Source organism: Anolis sagrei, chromosome 1, assembly GCF_037176765.1.
Source record: "Anolis sagrei isolate rAnoSag1 chromosome 1, rAnoSag1.mat, whole genome shotgun sequence".
Taxonomy (NCBI): Eukaryota; Metazoa; Chordata; class Lepidosauria; order Squamata; family Dactyloidae; genus Anolis; species Anolis sagrei.
The window spans coordinates 119303368-119326917 of record NC_090021.1 but is presented as its reverse complement, the minus strand read 5'-3'; the positions used below and the strand labels follow the sequence as shown (position 1 = coordinate 119326917).

Below are 23550 nucleotides of genomic sequence, written 5' to 3'. Positions count from 1 at the left end.
TCCCATCAGTCCTCCTGATCAATGTATCTAGCTACCTATCTATCTCTATCTAATCTATCCATCTTATCTGGAGGATTGCTGGGAGTTGTAGTCCAGGAATAGGAAATTGGAAATATGCAGGGATTGGGAAGCTCTCAAGGAAATGCAAGGAGAAGAAAACTTGCAGTTTGGAAGCAGTGCATTTGGATCAGCCTCCTCTCCTAAAAAGCCTAGTCGAGGGGATGGTGGGAACTGCGGTCCGGAAGAGAGTGTGAATATGCTATTGTGTGTTTTGTTTGCTGGGGAGTCGTTTTGCACATGCACTATAGCATCTTTTTGTGGATTTTTTTTTTTTTTTTGCTTTTTAAGTCCCTTCTGCTGTGTTTTTTCGTGTTTAATGAGTGATGGTCACTCATTGGCCTGATAGGTGTATTGTGTCCAAATTTTGTGTCAGTTCATCCAGTGGTTTTTGAGTTATGTTAATCCCACAAACAAACATGACATTTTTATTTATATAGATTATTACAACTGCTGTGGTTCACTGCTATGGATGGGAGGTAAACTTTTCCAAGGTCTTTAGTCTTACCTACCAAGGACTGCTGGTGTCTCACTAAATTACAGATCCCAGGATTTCACAGAACTCAGCCATGGCATATGAAGTGGTGCCACTATCTAGTGCAGTGATTCTCAACCTGTGGTTCTCCAGTTGTTTTGCCCTACCACTCCCAGAAATCCAGCCAGTTTACCATCTGTCAGGACTTCTGGGAGTCGAGGGCCAAAACATCTGGGTACCCACAGGTTGGGAACCACTGATCTAGTGCAACATGTCTGAGACTGTGCAAAGCCTTTAATTCAAGTTGACTGCAATGTTCAGGTTGTTTTATTGCTTCTTTTAATAAACTAGTTTATTTTTGAAGTAAAGAATGATGAACCAAAGATATATTTTTAAAAAGGTTAATCTTCATCCCAGTCATGTGGGAGTAAGGCTGGACCTACACTGCCCTATATCCCAGGATCTGATCCCAGATTATCCTGTAGTGTAGACTCATATTATCCAGTTCAAAGCAGATAATCTGGGATCAGAGCAGTGTAGATCCAGCCTAAGAGGTGAGAGAAGGATAAACTCAGTTTTGGTTTAGCATTATTTGAAAGAAGGCTTTCTCTCTATGTGGAGATTTCACCATTTGATGTTTTGCATCCACTAACAATGTATTATTCGTGATCCAGTACAGAGGTCTGAAGTTAGGGTTTTAGACATATACTTGTAGAAAACAGAATGGGAATGAGACGGAACAGTGAACAGCTCTCTAACTATATATTTTCAGCATTTCCTATTTGAGTGGTTTGGATCGTGGGTTTTTGAGGAGCACAAATGGAAACAATGGAAGTATAGTGGCACACTCATGAGCATGCAGGAGACATAAAACTAAATTTAAAGACATCTCCCCCTTTAAGGCAGCAGAAGTTATTACAAGACATCCGTCTTCCAAGGCTAGTGATAAATTACTATGTGCTAAGGGGATAAGCTGTATCTTAAAAAAGCTTGCACAGACTTCTGTTGTCATGGTAACAGATGTGCACAACATCACTCCTTTGCTTATCAAAATCACAACTAGAGCAAAGGGGGGGGGGGGGGTCTCATACTTCGTAAACTGATGCATAAGCTTTGTTGGCATCCAAAATGTTGATATGTTGTGCACCAAACTTATTTATTTTACAAAATGTGTTAAGCTAGTAGCTGATAATAACACTGGAATTTTCTGGTGTATTTAACATAAAAGATACTGTCAAAATCAAATGGAAACACTGTTCGTTCCTCCACCAAAAACGAAGGGTAAAATCTTAAATTTTGCGCAAGAACTTTGCTAGCACACTTGTACTGGTAAGCTTTGAAATACCAATCAAGGATCGAAAATTGAGTCACTGTGCTCTGGCTGCATGGAAATTCAAGTGACACACTCCAAGAATATTCACACAGTGTAATCTAGCACGATGGAAACTAACCGAACTTCCACCATTAACATCATTCTGAATAAAGCAGCACTCACAGTGTTGAGATATGGAAGACTAGGCTAAGAGTATATAAGAATTTTGAAATAGGCTAGTACTGTGCTGCTCATGTAAAATACAACAATTAATAACAGATTCTTTTTCTGCATTTTCTTTTAAGAAAATGCCCTGTCTGAAGGGTTGTTGTTTTTAAAAGACTCTGTTCATGGGGATTTTTCTCTCTTTTTGTATGCATGTTTGTTTGTCCATTTGTACCACAAAGGTTGTTGCTAAGTGAAGTGGCTCTCTGTGATGTCACTGAGAAAGAAAGGTGGCATGTGTATGGAGGAATGGAGGGAGGGAGGGAGGGAGGGAGGGAGGGAGGGAGGGAAAAGAAAGGAGAAGGGAAGAAAGAAAAAGGAGGGAGGGAGAGAAGGAAGGAGAAAAGGGGAAAGAAAGGAAAGGAGAAAGGAGGGAGAGAGGGAGGGAAGAAAGAAAAAGAGAGGAGAAGGAAGGAAGGAAGGAAGGAAGGAAGGAAGGAAGGAAGGAAGGAAGGAAGGAGAAAAACAATGGAAAGAAAGGAGGAGGGAGGGAAGAAGAAAAAGGAGGGAGGGATGGAGGGAGGGAGGGAAGAAAGAGGGTGAAGGTGTATAAAAGAAACAGGGAGGTAGGGAAAAAAGCTTCTGAGAAGGTAGACCTTTTCAGAGCTGGAGAATAGAGAAAGTAAGCAGTGATTCCAATGGCACCTGGGCTATACCAGGTACATATACTAGTACAGTGGTTTCCAACCTGTGATCCGTGAGCCACCAGTGGTCCACAAGAACTAAACGATGGTCCGCAGACTCACCGTTACTACACCGTTGCAATGAGAGTGACTGGTCTCGCAAAACCCTCTTATAGTGCTGAGGCTTATTAAATATGGTTTTCTGTGGGTGAGCAGATGGCGACTACTGGATAGCAAATGTTCTGTATCAGAAACTAGAGCTGATGTGGTTTATCTAGTACATTTTTCTGAATCAGCACCCCAAATAAACAAACCAAATCTATAGTTGACCAAAAAACTGATTCATAACTCTTTTGGTACTAATGTTGGAGAGTGGTCCCTGGTCAAAAAAAAAAAAGGCTGGGAATCACTGTACTGGTACATGGATAGAAAAAAAATCAAGCTTCTTACTTCATCGTTCTTATGTCCCATCCTCGAATGGCTGTATCATTTGCTGTAGCAACTTGTGTGCAATTATGGTGTGGACTCCATCTCCCAGAGGTAAACTTTAACTGTCCCTTTCCTTCCAATGCAACTGAATTTGACAGCTGTGCATGAAAAAAAAAATCAACAACAGATTCATTTAATATCCAGTGTGAACAAAAAAAATATCCCCTGCACAACACATTTCCGTCATTACAGGCTAAATTACTTAAGAGGTAACAACTAGCAAAGACCATGACACTAAGACATTACATTATCCATTTGTCAGACAGTAATGTTCCATTTCATACCATACAAGTTACACATTGTTCTGTGAGGTACAAAAAAAAATAGAAAAATACATTAAGAGATAAATGAGCAATACTAGCTTTTGCTTTTTTAATTCTAGTCCATTATTTAGAGAGAGATGGATATGGGTAGTTTCTCAACACTGAACTTATTCAGACCTTGGGCTCATGTGTATCCAATTCAACCTACAGAACAAGTGCATTTTAGGTTATTGGGCGGTGTTTTGAAGTTCAATAATTGTTTTAAATGCTTGTTGTTTTATCTTCTATTGTATTGTGTGTTTATTTTTTTTGCATTGTTCCAGACACATTGTGCCATATGTAAGATGCCTCGAGTCCCTTCGGGGCGATGGAGGTGGGGTACAAAAATTGTTGTTGTTATCTAGATGGCTTTTCAATAAGTTTCATCTTCTCTGCTCAGGAAGATTCCACATTCAAGCAGAGGGCAGACTTTGCAATGCAGTTTCTATTTTCCAACTCCATGATGAATACATAAACCCATGCACTCTTCTGAACCACCAGAGAGACTCAAGGATGATTTACATATTCCTTAAGTCTGAACTGGCCAAGAAAAATAACATGTCATTGATGTAGTCCATCAAGGACATTAGGCAAGATGCTTCAAATAGAAGCACTGACCTAAAAATGAAGGGAAATGTGAGTTGATTATTGGATTACATTTCCTCTGACACTTATCAGCACCTGAAATGCCAATAATCTGTTACGGAATATAAGGTGGTTGTAGATGTCATGACCTTCTATAACCAATTCTTCTAATAAACTTGATCTATGGCATTTTTCCTTCAAGGTAACCTGCTTGCACAACCATGCAATATAAAGGTTGTGTATTAGATTTTGTAACATTTAACAGACACCCAGAATTTACATCATTTTGAGATAGCCTATTAATCATTCTTATTCTTTGTATCCATTGCACCAGCAGGTTTTTAAAACAAACTTATTCTGCCCGTGATCCATCATACAGTGATATAACAATCATGTTTAGGGAGCTTGGAGGAGAGAAGGCTGAGAGGGGACATGAAAACCATGCTTAAATATCTGGAAGGATGTCATACTGAGGAGAGGGCAACATTGTTTTCTGCTGTTCTGGAGGCTAGGATTGGACAATGGCTTCCAACTATGGGCAGTCCCTGAGTTACAAACATTTGACTTACAAAGATTCATTGTTAAGAACAGGGCAAGACAACAGAAAGTGAGAGAAATCTTCCTTTTGGAAGGGAATTTCATTCCTGAAAGTGTTATCAAGGGGAAAGGTGTCTCCGCTGAAGCTTTATCACTAATCCTTGTTTCCACAACAAGCCAAATTTTTCAAAATCCATTTATACTATATAGTGTTATCACAGGGACAGAAAGTGAGATGAAATCTTCTGAACAGGGCCAGAGAGAGCAAAACAAACACCACAGGGGTGTTAACAATTCCCTGTTGTTGTTGTTACTACTACTACTACTACTACTAATTTATTTATATCCAACCACCATCTCCCAAAAGAGATTCAGGATGGCTTACAAATGCTACATAGCAAACCCCTATGCCATCCAAAGCAAGATATACATATGGCTGGAGTTACACTTAAAAATGTATCTGTTTCAACTTACATACCAATTTGACATAAGAACAAACTACAGAACGTATCTTGTCCATAACCCGGGGACTCCCTGTACAGGAAAAAATATTCTATGTAAACATTACAAAGAGCTTCCTAGTATTTACAGCTATTAGGCCATGGAATATGCTATCGTGGAGTGTGGTAGAATCTCCTTCTCTGAAGCTTTTTAAACAGAGGCTGGATAGCCACCTGACAAGCGTGCTTTGATTGTGTGCTCCTGTATGAAAGGGGGTTGGGCTGGATGGCCTTTGTGGTCTTTTCCAACTCTTATCAGGCTTTCACATCTTATCTACACATGTCAGAGTTGCTTCTCTCTAATTATGGTTCTGTGGTCATCTGTGAAATCACACTTATTCCTCACTCTGTGCCCTTGTGGAGATTTTTGGAAACTTCTAGAGCTGCATTTACTTGGTTATTCTATCCCCTGACATACACATATATAAGCTGTGTATTCCTGACAAACCTAGTACCAAGTCTGTCATCAGGAAATCTGAAAAGGGACAGTGTGAAGAGGGATGTAAGTTGTGTGTGTTCACAGATCACTCAAATAAAAGTTACAGGTAGGCAATTTCTTCTTCTTCTCCGTGAACCACATATTTAAGACCATAGCAAACTACATTTACTGAAGATGGCGAGTCATACCAGGACTGATGTTAGAATCGTTCTATCAAATAACCCATGGTTTGAGACTGTGTATCCAGTCTGTAATGAGCCATAAATACACACAGTTGTGACCGTGTAGTTGTGCAGCACAATTCCAGGAAGGGAATCCCCCTGAGATACACTGATGAGACAGCTGCCACCCAAGCTTTAACCCCATCTGGTTTTGTTTTATTTTTTGCACGTGCCATAAACGCCAAACATCTGACAGACTAAAGCAAGACTACCTGTCTAACATCTAGGGTATACTGGGCATTGGAGCTTGAAATATGAGATTGCATGAAGGTGGGAAGCACCAGCAGCTAGTTAAGATCCAAAGTAGAGGAAACAGATGTCCATGCACAGGACTACCTTGTCCCTATGAAAGAACATGTGCAACGGATCCATCCTGATTACTGCCAATTCACTGGTTCCATGGCAACAGTGAATGCTGTCTTCTGAGACACCAGGTGAAGATGGGGTTTGGAGGGACACACCATAAACTTAAACAGTAATCTAATCTCATTTGTTAAAGAAGACTGCTAACCAGGTCTCAAACAAAAATAGATGTTTGGCAAAGGAGAGAGTGAAAAACATTGTATGGAGCCACAAGTTTTTTAGCAGAAGAACAATGCTTTTGTTTGGCCATAAGAACGTCAGAAAGAGAAGGACCTCAGAGAGGGAGATCTAAAATGTTGAGGAGGAGGAAAAAGTGAAACTCGTTTAGATGAAAATGGCTTGAACCCCTAAGTACTAGAGACTGTGGTTCCTAGCTGTCAATTTCATTTTCTGACTGACTTCCCATCCAATGGAAAGTCTTCAGTTATCCCCCTCAATGGACTGTCACCTTGTCGTGGTGAGGGGGCTTGCGCGTTCCGATGAACCTGTAGGCACAACAACTGGAGTCGTGCACTCCCAGGAGTGGCCGCGGGGGAGGTTCCAGACCAAGCACAGTCCGAAGACCCAAAGACCTCAACGGCGGAGCAGGCGGAGGATAACATGGCACATGTTACAACGGCTGCGAAGGCGGAAGAAGGCTGCAACAGACTGAGAAGCCACGGTCATTGTGTTAAACTACATCACCAGTGGAACCTCACTCTGTGAAGTCTGTGTGTTGATCAGTTGTGAACTGACCTCCACACATTAAAAAAACCCACGCACAGGCGTCTTCCAAAGAAAATAAAAACAAACCAACCAAAGCCCCATGGCGATCAGCGAGTGGCGATGGGGGCAGGACTGTGAAATCTGGAAGCCCCTAGTCACAGACTGGCACATGGGCGGTGGGTACGGACTCAGTCGTTCTACCTCAAGGTCTGAGGCAGTTGAGTAGTTCGGCAGCTGTATCCGCGACTGAGCAACCCTATTGAGGACCCACTCTGCTCACCCCACACGGGGAGGGGGATAGAAAAGGTGCCCTAAACATAGTCTGCCTCACTTATCCCTGACTGGACTGCCGCGTCCAGTGGGGTCACCACCCTGCGGCCAAAAAAGAAAAATGAACTTCGGTACGTGGAACGTACGGACTCTGATGGACAACAGTGGCAGTGAACGCCCCGAACACAGAACTGCCATCATTGCAAGGGAGCTGGGACGCTTCAACATAGCAGCCCTTCAGGAGACCCGGAGAGCAGGAGAGGGACAGCTGAAGGAAGAAAAAGGAGGCTACACCTTTTTCTGGAAGGGACTGCCCGAAAAAGACCAAAGAATGCACGGAGTTGGCTTCGCCATCAGAAATGATCTGATGAAACATCTGTCCGAAGCACCCACTGGCATCAACGAACGACTCTCAACCCTCCGAATTGATCTTGCCAAAAACCAACGGGCAACCATCATAAGTGCCTATGCACCAACACTAGATGCTGACGAAGACATCAAGGAGAAATTCTTTTTTTTTTTGTTATAATCTTTATTGGTATTTTGTTGGGATATATACATACATACATACATACATACATACATACATACATACATAAAGCATGAGACACAAAACACGTGAGAGAAAAGGTAGGGTTAAGTAAGGGTAGAAGACAAACGGTCTTCTGGGGCAGTAGAATAGGGGGAGGTGACATCAAGGAGAAATTCTACTGTCAGCTGGACACCGTCCTATCAGGGATACCTAAGGAGGACAAAATCATCCTCCTGGGGGACTTCAGTGCAAGAGTCGGGCGAGACTTCGACCTGTGGCCGGGGACCATAGGAAAAGACGGGGTTGGAAACAGCAACTCAAATGGCATCCTGCTTCTCACCAAATGTGCGGAGCACAACCTTGTCATCACCAACACGCTCTTCCGCCAGAAAAACAAGTTCAAAACATCATGGAAGCACCCCCGGTCAAAGCATTGGCACCTCTTAGACTATGTAATCACACGCGCCAGAGACCGCCGTGACGTGCTCCTCACAAGAGCCATGACAGGTGCTGACGACTGCTGGACTGACCACAGGCTGATTCGATCCTCGATGGCTATCAAGATCGCTCCCAAGTGCAGGCTCCAAGGAAGGAAGACAAGGCGCAAAATGAACACCCAAGCCCTTCAGGAGCCCTCCAGACGAGCCCATCTCCAAACAGCACTCAAAAACCATCTACCCACAGTACACCCCGAAAATGTTGAGGAACATTGGAACAAACTGAAGACCTCCATCATCCAAGCCTGCAAAGAAACTATTGGATACCAAGCCAAGAAACATCAAGACTGGTTTGATGAAAATGACATCGAGATCCAACAGCTAATTGACAAGAAAAGGAAAGCCTTCCAAGCATGGCAGAAAGACATCAACTGTGCTGCTAAGAAAAAGATCTATGCCAGTGCAAAAGCTGAGGTCCAAAGAAGGATAAGAGAGCTCAAGAACATCTGGTGGACAAAGAAGGCCGAAGAAATCCAACACCTGGCCAATACCCATAATGCTCAGGGATTTTTCAAAGCCACAAAGGTCATCTACGGACCAAGAAACCATGGCATACAGCCTCTACGCTCATCAGATGGAACCAAACTCCTGAAGGACCAAAACTCAATTGCACTACGTTGGAAAGAACACTACCAAAGCCTCCTGAACCGCAGCTCCAGTGTGGCTGAAGAGGTCCTCTCACAAATCCCACAACAACAAACCATGGATGAGGTTGCAGCACTGCCCAGTTTGGAAGAAGTCAGCAATGCCATCAGCCAACAGAAGAATAACAAAGCCAGTGGACCAGATGGGATCCCTGCTGAAATCTTTAAAGAGGGAGGACCTGAGCTGACACACCAACTCCACCAGCTCATAGAAAAAGTGTGGGTGACCGAGAAAATCTCAGCAGATTTCAAGGACGCCACCATCATCACCCTCTTCAAAAAAGGGGAAAGAACAGACTGCGGAAACTATCGAGGTATCTCCCTTCTAACCTCCGCTGGGAAAATCCTCGCAAGAATCCTTGCAAACCGCCTTCTGCCCCTCTCAGAAGACACCCTCCCAGAATCCCAGAACGGCTTCCGCCCCTCCAGAGGAACCGTGGACATGATCTTCACTGCACGACAGCTCCAAGAAAAATGCAGGGAACAAAACCAACCTCTGTACATGGCATTCATCGACCTTGCAAAGGCATTCGACACAGTGAATCGCAGCGCTCTCTGGAACATCCTCCACAAAATCGGGTACCCAAGCAAATTTGTGAACATCCTGCAGCTCCTCCATGATGACATGATGGCAACAGTCTTGGACAGCAGTGGCTCCCAAAGTGACCCATTTAAAGTGGAATCCGGTGTCAAACAGGGATGTGTTATTGCCCCAACTCTATTCTCCATCTTCATCGCTATGATACTTCACCTTGTTGATGGGAAGCTTTCCACCGGAGTGGAAATAATCTATCGGACAGATGGCAAGCTATTCAACCTCAGCAGACTGAAAGCCAAAACCAAGGTTACAACAACATGTTATAGAACTCCAGTATGCTGATGACAATGTCGTCTGTGCGCATTCAGAAGAAGATCTACAAGCCACTCTAAACACCTTCGCAGAAGCATACGAGAAGCTCGGCCTGTCATTGAACATTGAAAAAAACAAGGTGCTTTTCCAGCAGGCACCAGCCAACCCCTCTCCAATGCCTGTGATACAGCTTAATGGTGTAACATTAGAAAATGTTGATCATTTCCGCTACCTTGGCAGCCACCTCTCCACCAAAGTCAACATTGACGCCGAAATACAACACCGCCTGAGCTCTGCAAGTGCAGCATTTTCCAGAATGAAGCAGAGAGTGTTTGAGGACCGGGACATCCGTAGGGAGACCAAGGTGTTTGTCTATAAAGCTATTGTCCTCCCAACCCTGTGAGACATGGACTGTCTACAGACGTCACATGCAACTCCTGGAACGATTCCATCAGCGCTGCCTCCGGAAAATCCTACAAATCTCCTGGGAAGACAAGCGGACAAACGTCAGTGTGCTGGAAGAAGCAAAGACCACCAGCATTGAAGCGATGGTCCTCCAACATGAACTCCACTGGGCCGGCCACGTTGTCCGGATGCCTGACCACCGTCTCCCAAAGCAGTTGCTCTACTCCGAACTTAAGAACGGAAAACGGAACGTTGGTGGACAGGAAAAGAGATTTAAAGATGGGCTCAAAGCCAACCTTAAAAACTCTGGCATAGATTGTGAGAACTGGGAAGCCCTGGCCCTTGAGCGCTCCAGCTGGAGGACAGCTGTGACCAGCAGTGCTGCAGAATTTGAGGAGGCACGAGTGGAGGGTGAAAGAGTGAAACGTGCCAGGAGGAAGGCGCATAAAGCCAACCCCGACCGGGACCGCCTTCCACCTGGAAACCAATGCCCTCACTGCGGAAGAAGATGCAGAGCAAGAATAGGGCTCCACAGCCACATACGGACCCACAAGGAAATCCATAATGGAAGACCATCTTACTCGTCCAACGAGGGATCGCCTAAGTAAGTAAAAGTAAGTAAGTAAGTAAGTAACTTCAGTTATGGATTCTGCACTATGGATCAGTCCTGCAAAACATGTCTACATGATTGCCTTTGCATTACAGTCTTCCACATGCTTCATTTTGGTAATCTGCTGAGCCATCGATTTTTGTGCTTCAGAATGATGAAAACAAAGCAGTTTCTTGTTATTGCCCAACAGGTGTTTCACTGGGGAGGGGGCAACCTGTTCCCAGAGAAACAGTTGATATATGCCTCACAATTTGCTATTTTGATCTCCCACCAGTAGGTTGAAGGAAAAAGCAGAAGTATCCTCTAGAACAGTGGTTCTCAACCTATTTTGCCCTACAACTCCCAGAAATCCCATCCAGTTTACCAGCTATTAGGATTTCTGGGAGTTGAAGGCCAAAACATCTGAGGACCCGCAGGTTGAGAACCACTGCTTTAGAGGTAAACAATTTGATTCCTCCTCCAATTATGACTTAATGAAGGAGTTCCTATTAAGTCCTCTAGAAGGATGAGACAGACATATTGGAACAGGTAAGGCTGTGCTAGCATTGGAGCAATTAAGATGAGTTAGGGGCAGCGGATTCCCTGAATAGTTGAGGAGATTGTACCAGAACTCATGGAGGACAAAATGGTAGCTTGAGAGATCAAGAATACTGCAGTCTAGAAGTCATGGCCACAAAAATCTATATTTCAAGGTACAAGAGAAAGCAATTGCATGAGGTGGTGAGTGTTGCTTTGCAAGATAACAATTTAAGATACACAGAAAACATACAGCTAGTAGAAAATGGTAAAAGTCTTGGAACAAATTCTGAAGAAAGTCGAAGAAGATGCAATGGCAGGTTTGCAGTTGAACATTAAGAAAACAAAAATAATTACCACAGATGGTTTACCTTACTTGACTGTAAACAATGACATTGAAATAGGTCAATTTTTTCATGTCTTCACTCAGTCGTTAATCAGAACAGAGACTGCAGTCAAGAAATCAGAAGAATGCTAGGACTTGGAAGGACAGCTATGAAGGAATTACACAAGATCCTAAAGTGTAACGATAAATTGTATTTCCAATTTCCAATTCCAATTTCCAAAGTTGTCTTTCTATCAACGCCAAGCATTGTGGATGTCCTCAGATATAATCAATTAACAGAAACTGGAGGTGATTTTCAATACTAACCTTCTCATAGTCTTTTGGCTCCAAGGATACCCTTAATTCCTACTTTGAAGTAATAGGAAGCTAGGAATAGATCTGACCTTGGTCAAGGAGTGCATGCTAGATTGCTGGCTCTTCCTCTGTCTCCACCCCTTGCCCTTTCTTTTCACCATTGTTGGCACTTGTGTAGAAAGATCTATTTCTCACTCAAGCAACTCAAATTTCATGCTTATGGTGCAAGCAGAGTTTTTGACACCGTAGTGCCCTTACAGGTTCTGGACCTTTGTCCCTATACAGCTCTTTATGATATGCATACCAAATGTATGCAAATCTGTTTTATTTAGATAACACTCAAGATGCAGGCGTCATCCATCCATAGCATGGAAGCTGAAACTACTATGGAGAATTTTCTTTGAAGTTTTGAAGGAAAATAACGGTTCAGGAATATGTAAATATAGTGAAGGGAAGGGTTAAATTGGATGATGTTTATTTAAAGGAATGGTGCAGCTAATGAAAGGCATTTGACAGTGATGAATTTCTATAACTAAATTCTAGGAAAGTAAATGAGAAAGCCCAAGAACTTGATGTTCAGTAGAAAATTCTCTTTCTATTAAGCAGTATGACTTGTGACAGACTGGAGAACATCCCAAAGGAAATGCTTGTATTTGATACAGATTGGAATTAAGGAGAAATATGGTAACTTTGAGATTATGAGCAAAAGAGACTGCCTAGGACAGTGAAAGCCTAATTAGCATTCAAAGAACCTGAAAGCAAGCTGAAGCAGAGCAGCCCAGAGGGAGCATGAGGAATGGGAGGAAATGCTAAGCATGTCTGTAAAACCCTGACACTTCAATCAGACAAGAATGTTCATCACAGCATGCAAACAGACTTTGCTCTAGAAAGAGGAGTCGGCCAACAGTTGGCAAGAGAGAGAGTATTAGATTGGTCAATTGCATGTAACACTGGCAATCACTAGAAAAGCAGAAAGGAAGCTAGCTGGGTGACCACCCTGGAAGAGGGGAAAAAGAGAAATGAATAAAGGTTTTAAGCAGGAAGAAATGTGACCATTCTACTGCTGCTTTGTGCAATATGCAGCTTCTAAGCTTACTTTATGCTTGGAAAAATATTTCTCAATATTAGTATTTGAATCCATGAATTCTCATTTAAGTTGATGAACAACCACAGTGGAAAACATTAGCACTGTGTTGTTTTTTAAAAATCAAGTGATAGGAAATTACCTGGAATTATGCTTCATTGTGATTTGTTTCACTACTTACCACTGCTCTACTTGAACTTTCTTGCAAATCCCACAGAAGCAAGTGGTTATCGGCCAGAGAAATTAGCTTTTTGCCGTCTCCCATTGGCTCCCAAGCAACACTGTAAACACAAAATGGAACCTTGAAAACTTCAGAAAGCCAAACTGCCCACACATCAGGCATTTTAATTCAAGTTCATATATAAATTTTCTATAACTATCATCTTTAGAAGCATTGTCCTCAAGTGGACATGTGGAGAGTTTTGTTTTTTGCTTGTTTGTTTGTTGCTGTTCCATACAACACTATGCAGAGTGAAAATGGAAAATTTTGCTATATCATGAAATACATCAAACATTTTATGTCAAAATCTATATTCTACTTCATGGCAACACCTCTTATGGCAACTTATAGACAATCCATTGGAATAGACCAAACAAAGCAATATTTTATTACTAGATGCACATCATTACAAAACAAATCAGAAATGAAATAACAGATTTCTTGGATTTTGACTGATGCACTTTTGCCAAAGGTTGCACATTCTCCAGAGCCATGTAGCAGTGCAAAAAAGTCAGACAAAATCGTCTAATTCTAAAAAGCCTACTTCTCCAGTGCTTGACTTTATGACCATGGTGGCCATGACGCTAACTACTTTTCTTAAGATTTGTCTCCACAGCTTTCAAAAGCTTCAGAAAGTTTGAAACAATACAAAAGAGCTCCCGAATATAGGTCTACTGCCTTGGTATTCTCTCAAGAAAAGATAAGATAATTAGAGGGCATCTACACCTTTCAAATAAATATGGTATTATAGGCTCTAGGAGTGCTCCCAATATCACCCATGAGAATTCCCAGAGTCCCTTGCTGTCCACATGGCCGGCCAGTCCAAGGGTGCATTGAGCTGCTATATTGAAGACAGTATACTCCCAGACAGAGACTTGCTGCTGGTACCACATTTCTGGTCATGTGAATGACCACCATGAATGAAATCCCACCGTGCATTTTAATTTGCAAACTTGCGCTCCTCAATAATAAGCCACATATTAAATTGATGTTTCATATTAATTGATTACAGTGAGATGAAAGACATAGAAACTTCAGCTGTATGAAGGATCCACTGCAGTACTTTTGTTTCTAGATCAAAACAGGGTTTATCTGGATTCATTATAAGTAGGGAGGAGCCCCCAAAAAATCTGGAAATGCATGTACAATTGGTTTGAAATTTAATGGAAAGTACCATTAGCAAGTAAAACCAAGCACCTATCTGACTCATTGACAACGGGAATTCATTTTCAGTAGCCATTCCTGTAAATTCCATTTCCTTTCCGCTTGCATTAAGCCATGTGAAGAGGACAGCAGATTAGCATCACACTTGAAGTCCTCAAAAAGCGAATCTTAATGCATTTTTTTTTATTTCTGCTGAGCTTCAAGGAGAATGTGTTACTAACCTGACAGAAAGAGTGCTAATTACAAAGAATCATAACTCAACCAACACACCTTGAAAAGATCTAAGAGTATTCCATCTGTCCTTGTGAGATGGACATTTTATTTCATTGCTAAGTCATTTTATTGGATCTCGTAGTTCACTCTTTTATAGCTGCAATTGTAGCAACCCTTCAGGATTTATGTTGAAATGAAGGTTACTGTTCTTTTTTTCATTAAGCAATTCTTTTACATAACAGTTACTTGTACTTGTAAATTATGGTCATTCAATACTGAGGACCAAAACCTGTAGTACATACTTCATTTGGTGCTAAGTAACTTTTTTTATCATGTCAGAAGCAACTTGAGAAACTGCAAGTCGTTTCTGGTGTGAGAAAATTGGCTGTCTGCAGGGACGTTGCCCAGGGAACACTCAGATGTTTTACCATCCTGTAAGAGGCTTCTCTCGTGCCCCTAAGTAACTGATTTTTGAAAACAGCTTCTCATTGCTAGTTTTTGTTTTGTTTTAAAACAAAACTTACTCCTTGCTATTAAAATTATTTTAACAAACATTTCCTTAAAACATATATTAAAATGTGAAAATGTGCACTTAATTGACCAATATTTTAGCCTAGACTATATTTAAAGTATGCCAATGTCTTATGTTTTATTTATTTAAAAAACATAGCCAAATTCCATGTCATGATGGCACTCTTTAACCATATTTTTTCCCTTCACAAAAGCCTGAACCGATCATAATTGGAAGGAAGAGTCAGACAAGGATGAATGAGTTCAGTGAATCTGTCTTCATATTCTGGTGTCACCTCACTTTATTCAAAAAGAAAATAAAAGACCATTTAGCCATTGTCCCTTTTTTCTACATGCAGAAACGGATAAATTTGAGGGAGAGGTCCCTGTTATTCTAAGGCAGGGTCTCTAAAACGTTTTCCACTCGTGACCCTGACTGAGCCTGAGAAATTTGTATGCAACCCCAGATATATAGGTATAAAAAGTTGGCATAAAAATACGGATAGTAAATCAGCATTTGCAAGGCTCAATAAACAGACTGATTTTTCTTTTTATGAGGCACAGCTGAAGCATTTTCTGCAGTTCTACAGCACATTATTGCTAACAGATTCATGTAAATGTCTAAAACAGCCGCTAGGTTTACTGTTGTCAACACTGAGTGAAGGGGCCCCATTTGAGGTCGGGAGCCACATATTAAGAAGCAATGTTCTAAGGGACTCTTTATGAGCATGAGTGTCTTCACACTTTATATATGGATTCTCTCCATATTTTAAGTATCTGCAAAAAGCATGGGACTGCAGAAGGCACTGGATTAAAGATTCATCTGTCTGTGTGATTAAAAATAAATAAAGGTATTATCTGTATATGGCTCCTTGAATGAGTGAAAGAGAAGAGGAGTGAAAAACATATTTTATTTATTTAATTAACATATGGAATTTAACTTAAATGTCTCCACTAAAAGTCTTACTTACACCTGGAAAAATATCCATAGTTATTACTGGCTAAAACACTTTACTGCTAATTCCCAATGTACCCCAGCAAAATCTCTAGAGTTATGTTTTCTTAGACAGGCTTTGGTAGGCTTAGACAAGACTGTCCCCCTTCTCAAGTTGCCCTTATTAATTGATGAGTTTCCCTGGACTTTTTCCTCACTGATAATTTAATTAATAACTCAATTCTGGAATTAAATTAATGCTGAAATCCAAATATAAATATTGCAAGGGTTCTGAGAAAAAAATGAAACTGACATTTTTTTATAACCTAAGTCAATCCCCTAAGTTTAAAAATAAACAGAATTGAGTTGCTTCCTTCCATTAGAAAATTTCAAATGCAATTGACCAACTGAATTGGTTTCAACTAATTGCATCTTTGAGTGTTATTATTAAACTCTTTTGGATCAAGAACACCTTGACACGACAGGGAAGCACACTCAAATGTCATCCTCTGTTTGGAAGGAAAGTGGAGAATCTTTTGTCATGTGGTCTTCCATCTTCAGTTAGAAGTCCGGTAGTTTTCAGGAGAGAACTGTAATACATATCCTATATACTCATGTATAAATCTAGAATATATTTTTTATTAAAAATCAATCCCAAAAGCCTGGGTCAGCTTATTCATAGGTCAATGTAATTACAGTACCTTAATTCTTATCACACAAGGAACCATCCCCTTCACTGAGTAGAGCAACAAAAGGAGAGAGCTTAACCTTCCCAGGAGAATGTAAAGAAGCACCAACCTCCTTTACTCTCTCTTGTGTGGCATCACATCTGGCATTTTTGGCATTGGTGCTTTCCTCTGTTTGCAAAGTGACCCTGAAGTTATCCATGGGTCATATTTTGGCTCCAAAACTTGCCCAGAACCTATACATGAAGTTGACTTATACATGACTATATATGGTACTTTTTCTGAACATGTAAGCAAGAACTGGATGAGATACGGCTCATCAGTTTGACAATAATAAATATAACCAAATCCTCCCCTCCTTCCTGCAATTGTACTGAACAAAGATTTCACCTCCAGCTTACGGATTCTGCTAGAAGTTCCCTCTTGTCATCTTTCTACACCAGCTCCACTGGCTGCCAATTAGCTTCCGAGCACAATTCAAAGTGCTGGTGTTAACCTATAAAGCCCTAAACGACTCCGGCCCGGTTTACCTCTCCGAACGTATTCTCCCCTATGAACCATCAAGATTACTAAGATCGTCTGGAGGGGCCCTGCTCTCCGTCCCGCCGGCCTCACAAGCGCGGCTGGTGGGGACGAGGGACAGGGCCTTCTCGGTGGTGGCCCCGCGACTCTGGAACTCTCTCCCGCCAGAGGTTAGAACCGCCCCAACAATCCTGACATTCAGGAAACAGGTGAAGTCGTGATTGTGGAGACAGGCTTTCGAAGAATAAGACAATGATCTGGATGGAAGACGGTGTATATTCGATTTTAGTGTGACGACTGACCACTGTAGTTTTAAATATATGTGCTTTTTTAATGTTTTATTGTAATGTGTATTTTGATATTTTACCGATTGTATGTGTTTTTATGGTTGGAAACCGGGCTGAGTCCCTCTTATGAGGTGAGAAGCTCAGTATCTAAAACTTTGAAATAAATAAATAAATGATTTCTAGTTGATTACAGCATTAGGTAATATGGTTAGCCAAAAGGACTGCTTTTATTTGTCTTTAAAGACACATGAAGAGGAAGGGATTGGTATGTTTTACATCTTGCATTTTCAAATCACCAAGGTGATGCAAATTCATTATTTCTTTTTCTTGATAAGGGAAAGAGAAGGGACCTTTGTGATATCCTAATCTGAAAAAGCAGCAAAAGACTTTAATACAAAATAAGGAGGAGAGATGGAAGAGGGGGAAAGGAGAAGGAGAGTAAGGGGGTGCATCGTTAAATTAGTCCACAAAAGCAAATTTAAATTAAGAAAAAGAAGGCCTTTAAGACCACAATAAGAAAGGACCAAGTAGGATTTTAAGAAGGGAAAACTTGCAGTGAATGTGTATGTGTGTGTGGGAGGGTGTTGACCCCCCTCCCCAATATCCAGAGTATCACAGCTCTAATCAAATCTTGACTGTTCCCATCTGCTTTCACTAATCTGAGATAAAATCCACAACAGGTACAGGCAGGAATTGCATGACACCTCGTTTGTTTTGACTGAAGCCCTACAGTGTCATCCATCTACTCATGTGTGGAGCACATCAACCTGTCCCAGTAGACCTAGAAGCATTCAAGACTTTTTGACACTGACCAAAATGTGTGTAAAGGGCTCTCTGGGTTTGAATGACAGAACTTCCTTAAAGAAAACGAGTTCCCAATTATGGCAACTGTGCAGACACATTCAACTACACTGTTTAGAGGAGGGTTTTCACTCATGCCCATCCTCTAATCATGGCTCAATACATCAGTAGTCAATGATTTCCTGCAGAGGATCACTGCAGTAGAACCACTGTTAAAGAAAATCATATTTTGGGTTTTGTATTTGTTCAAACTTTGGAAAACCTCTATTTGTATATAATTTTTAAAGAAACTTTTCAAAGTGATTCAACCACCAGTTGGTGGCAAGATTTGTTCTCTCTCTTTTTGATCCAATGATTGTTCTAAACTGTTTCATAATATGCTCTCTGTGTATACATGTGCACTGTTTAAACAAATCTAAATAGAATAAAGACTGTTAAATATTCACTGAACTCCATGGAAAGCATGTTTTGTACTTTTGCTTTTAATGAAGAATGACTTTTAAGAAATTTAAATCTTACTGAGTCTACTTAAATATTATGGGAGACAGGGCAAAGCAACTTTTGCATTCTAAATCTTATTAAATCTACCTTTCTGTACCTAACAGAAAAATGCTTGTCAGCTAAGGAGGACTCTTCCTTTTATTAAAATACAAGTGGAGTAGAGAGGACGTATTTACACGGCAGCTTAATGTTCCCTTATCTATACCAGAGCAGAAACAGTACATTTTTAAAAAAATTGTTTCAATAGTAATATTGAAAGGGCGATATGACATGCCTTTTTTGGTAACAGTTCAGCTATGCATCACTATCAGTTCTAAATATGAAAGCAGCTACGAGGTATAATATGAAATAAAATCTCATCATCCCCAAACTTTAGTTAGAAATAGACCAATGCTGTATATTGCTTGTGAGTGTCAGAAGTTTAGAAACCCAAGGAAAAGGTAAACGTTTCCCCTAACATCAAGTCTAGTTGTGTCCAATTTTGGGGGGTGGTGCTCATCTCCATTTCTAAGCTGAACAGTCAGCATTGACTGTAGACACCTCTAAGGTCACATGGGTGGCATGACTGCATGGAGTGCTGTTACCTTCCTGCAGAAGCGGTACCTATTGTACTACTCATATTTGCATGTTTTTGAACTACTAGATTGGCAGAAGCTGGAGCTAACCATAGGAGCTCACCTCATTCCCCAAATTCAAACCATCAACTTTTTGGTGAGCAAGTTCAGCAGCTCAGTGGTTTAACCCGCTGCACCACCAAAAATGTTCAAAACAAGATTTCCAACAAACAAAATTATTAAACTACAGGGTTAGTCAAAATGCATAGGCCAATAAGCCATTCAATTGAATGGCTTATTGGCCTATGCATTTTGACTAACCCTGTACAATGGTAATAGTAGAACGAACAGTACATGCACAGTTTCGGAACAAGGCAGACTTCCCGACAGTAGAAGAATGGGTGGTTAACATTTTTAAAATAGCAGAAATTAGCAATGATGAACAAAAAAAAACTTTATTAAGGACTGCGAGTCATTTCTAAAGGTTTTTATAGAAGGCTTCATAATTTAATCTGTTAGAATCTTTGTAAGAAATCTATAACTATTAGGCCTGAAAGGAAGTCAGAAAAACAATGTAATAGGGAGAAAGAACAGAACTATATATGAATGTCTCCAACCCAAAAGATGGGAAGTCACCACAATTGGAGAGGTGGGAGGAGGGATGTCAAATACAAATATTACATAAATGTTAGGTAGTATTGTACTGGTCTGTTTATATATAAATATATATAGATTGATTTCATAGTTCTTATGAGTATATATATACACACACACACATATATAAACCTATATATATATATATATATATATATATATATATAATGGGAAAATAAGATTTCCAAGCTAAATTCTATACCATGATAGTCAATATATGCAATATTAGTTGTGTGCAACACAAAATGAACATACACAATGTTCATTTGTGTCACACACAACTAATATTGCATTGTATATGTTCATTTTGTGTTGCACACAACTATAACTGCATTTATTGACTATCATGGTATAGAATTTAGCTTGGAAATCTTGTTTTGAACACATACAGCTATAGTTACAAGTATGGGATTGTATTGCTAATGTTTTTAATTTCTGATGCTTTTAAAATTAAGAGTGTATGTTGTACATACATTCACAGAATGTCTCCCGAAATGTAGTGAACCCAATAAACCTGCTCTGAAGAGCTCTGGTCTAGCCTTCACGCTTTCCCACCTCATCCCTGAGAGTATAAAATATGTAGACTCCTACCCGGCCATATTGCCATAGGCTGTGTTGTCAAGGTGACAGAGTAGCTCCAGGGTTTGAGCGTTGCTTGATGAATCATCAGGGGATTCATGACTGCCTGATTCCAATTCCTTCGGCATCCTCCAAACAGACGCACATGTCATGACTTTACTGTCTGAAGCTAAAGAACAGAGGATAATGTCAACAGATCACAGCATGGGAAGGTGCGGAGACATTCTGGGACACAATGCATCAGTATTCCCCCCCCCCCACATTCCCCCCACCTTTTTTTACGAGCAGAGGCAAAGCACAGCACATCTGCTATTTAAAACATTGAAATAAACTGAATTAGTTTTACTCTGAACCATATAAGCACAGAACCAAAATAACAGGCAACACATAAGCAAGCAGTTTAATTCAGAACTCCTAAGGCTTAATTCACATTTCTAAAAGAAAATATACAGCAGAGAATGAAATTGGACTGGAAGGACCAGGGCTGCTTCCTGTATCTCCATTTCAATTAATATTTGAAATTACAGTGACCTTTTGCTGAGGGCACCTCTTTTTTTGCCTTAATGGTAAGAACGCAGGCATAATTTTAAGGTCTCATGCATTTGGCTTTGCTGGGTCATCTTTAATATGCGTGTCTGGCACTAAATCACCTCTTAGGAAGAGAACATTTTATAACCTTAATAGCTACAGAGCTCCCATCCCACACATCAAGTTTGATTTTCAGCATAATATACAAAAGATTCCAGGCCAAATCCTCCTAGTTTACGGTCCCTCAAATGTTCCAGTCCAAAGACCATTGACATCTTTGGACATTCCAGGAAGTCTTCAAGAAATCACATAGCAAAATAAAAAACCAAATGCACTTGTGAGCATTAAGTGAAATCATCTAAACAAAAGGACCTTGGTTCGTGGAAGGCAATGAAAAGTCAGAGATATCGAGGACATTAGAGAAGAAACTCAGAACAAATAGATGTTCCTAAGTATTGTCGAAGGCTTTCATGGCTGGAATCACTAGGTTCTTGTGGGGTTTTTTGGGCTATATGGCCATATTCTAGAGGCATTTCTCCTGACGTTTCGCCTGCATCTATGGCAAGCATCCTCAGAGGTAGTGAGGTCTGCAGAGTGAGAAGAGGGGGAAAAAACACGAAGCATCACCTAAGGAAGTAAACAAGGAGAGTTGCATTCTGGACTCCAGATTAAAGCAGACCTCCAGACCTCACTACCTCTGAGGATGCTTGCCACAGATGCAGGCGAAACGTCAGGAGAAATGCCTCTAGAACATGGCCCTATAGCCCGAAAAAACCCACAAGAACCTAGATGTTTCTAAACTAGAACTCTGCACACACACACCCCACAACCTCATTCAGGACTCGATCTGATGGTTTGGATCACGTCCCAATCCATTCTGGATCAGTTTAGACCTGCTTTAATCTGGAGTCCAGAATGCAACTCTCCTTGTTTACTTCCTTAGGTGATGCTTCGTGTTTTTTTCCCTCCTCTCACTCTGCATGAAATGTGCAAAGCATGATATTGCCCCAAGAGGGAATTAACTGTGCCAAATTGCAGTCAGGTATTTTTCAGGACTTTCTCCATGAAGCAGTTTAGAGCTGATTATTATTTTTTAAAATAATCTTTTAATTCCTGTTTTTGTGGGGAAATATTTTAGAAACATGTGGATAGGCTAAACTTGCTAAGTCATGAACTTTTGGTCCTTGCGCTGAATTCTCAATAAGTGGTAGTGAAAGTTGAAATAAATGTTTTTTTAAAGTACTGTAGTTCTGAAAACACATACATATACACACTTCTTTTAATTTCTCACATGGCAGTGCCTCACAGTCAAATGCCAGTGGTTTTTCCCCCCAAAAGAGAGGAATTAATTGAAATAATAAGAATGAAGAGTGATGTGAGAAAGGTGGTCTTGTCTCAGAAATGCATGGACACTCATAACCTAAGCAGCACAAAATCAAATTTAACTTCCAAGAAAAATAAGTAAAAAAAACTCTCAAGCAATCTGTCAAAAATGCACATACACAAGGAGCTCAGAACGAGAAAAATGTTTCAAGTTTCTATGTTAACCACAAATAAAAGCACAAACATACACAACTCTCTAATTGTCTCAGTTCCCCTCTAGTCTCTTTCTTGCCTAAATAAATAAATCAGGAATACAGAATGTTAGAAACATCACATGCAAACACTCTCCATGTATGCCATGATTGGATACGAGAGCTGTCATTCGTACCCTCCCCACCCAACCGGATTGATTCTGCACTGGGGGGGAAAGTTCTAGGTAAGGAGCCTATGGTATGGTTAAGACTACCCAATAATGGAGATGGAATGAAGTTTCTCTTAGTTTCTCTGAAGACAAAGAAGACAAACAGACGAGTATATATTATCTGTCTGTCTCTTTGTGTTTGTATGCCTACAAGTAGCCTGTCAACTGTCGAAGACATTCATGGCCAGAATCAATGGGTTGTTGTAGGTTTTTTGGGCTGTGTGGCCATGTTCTAGAAGCATTCGGAACAAGGCCACACAGTCCGAAAAACCTACAACAACCCAGCGTGTCAACTTATTGTGGTTCTATGAATTTCATAGGAGAGTTCTTAGGCAAGAAATATTTAAAGGTGTTTTTGCCATTTTCTTCCTCTGAAAAATAGCCTATGGCATCCTCTAATATACCATGTAGAATATCTATAATCTATCAGTACACAGACAACCTGAAGACACATACACACAAATCCATGTGTTTATCTCTGCAACAGCTTTGAGACTGAAAAAACTAATGGCATGCAATTTAGCATGCATACTAAAGAGACCCTATGGATTTGCACCTGTGTGTTGTTAGGTTTTTAAAGAATAATTTATTTTAATATTTTAATTTAATTCTTTTTTTTAGTAATCTTTTATTGAATTGGTTATACAATTTGTTAAAAAGAAATATATATAGAAAAATTGGGGAAAATGAGGAATAGGGTAAAATTAGGGTATATGATGGGTGAATAATTGGGAGTGGGGGGGGGAGATGGGGGGATGGGACACCAAGAAAA

At 40.6% G+C, this 23550-nt stretch overlaps 1 protein-coding gene across 1 annotated transcript in view; it reads right to left on the bottom strand.

The window, feature by feature from the left end:
• EIPR1 (EARP complex and GARP complex interacting protein 1) overlaps positions 1 to 23550 on the bottom strand; it is a 99534-nt gene that overhangs the window by 27900 nt on the left and 48084 nt on the right. The window contains exons 4-6 of the mRNA XM_060752756.2: positions 20519 to 20675; positions 13063 to 13162; positions 3143 to 3279 (exon numbers count right to left, since the gene is read on the bottom strand). Of these exons, the coding sequence (XP_060608739.1) occupies positions 3143 to 3279; positions 13063 to 13162; positions 20519 to 20675 (394 nt within the window). The remainder of the gene's footprint in view (positions 1 to 3142; positions 3280 to 13062; positions 13163 to 20518; positions 20676 to 23550) is intronic.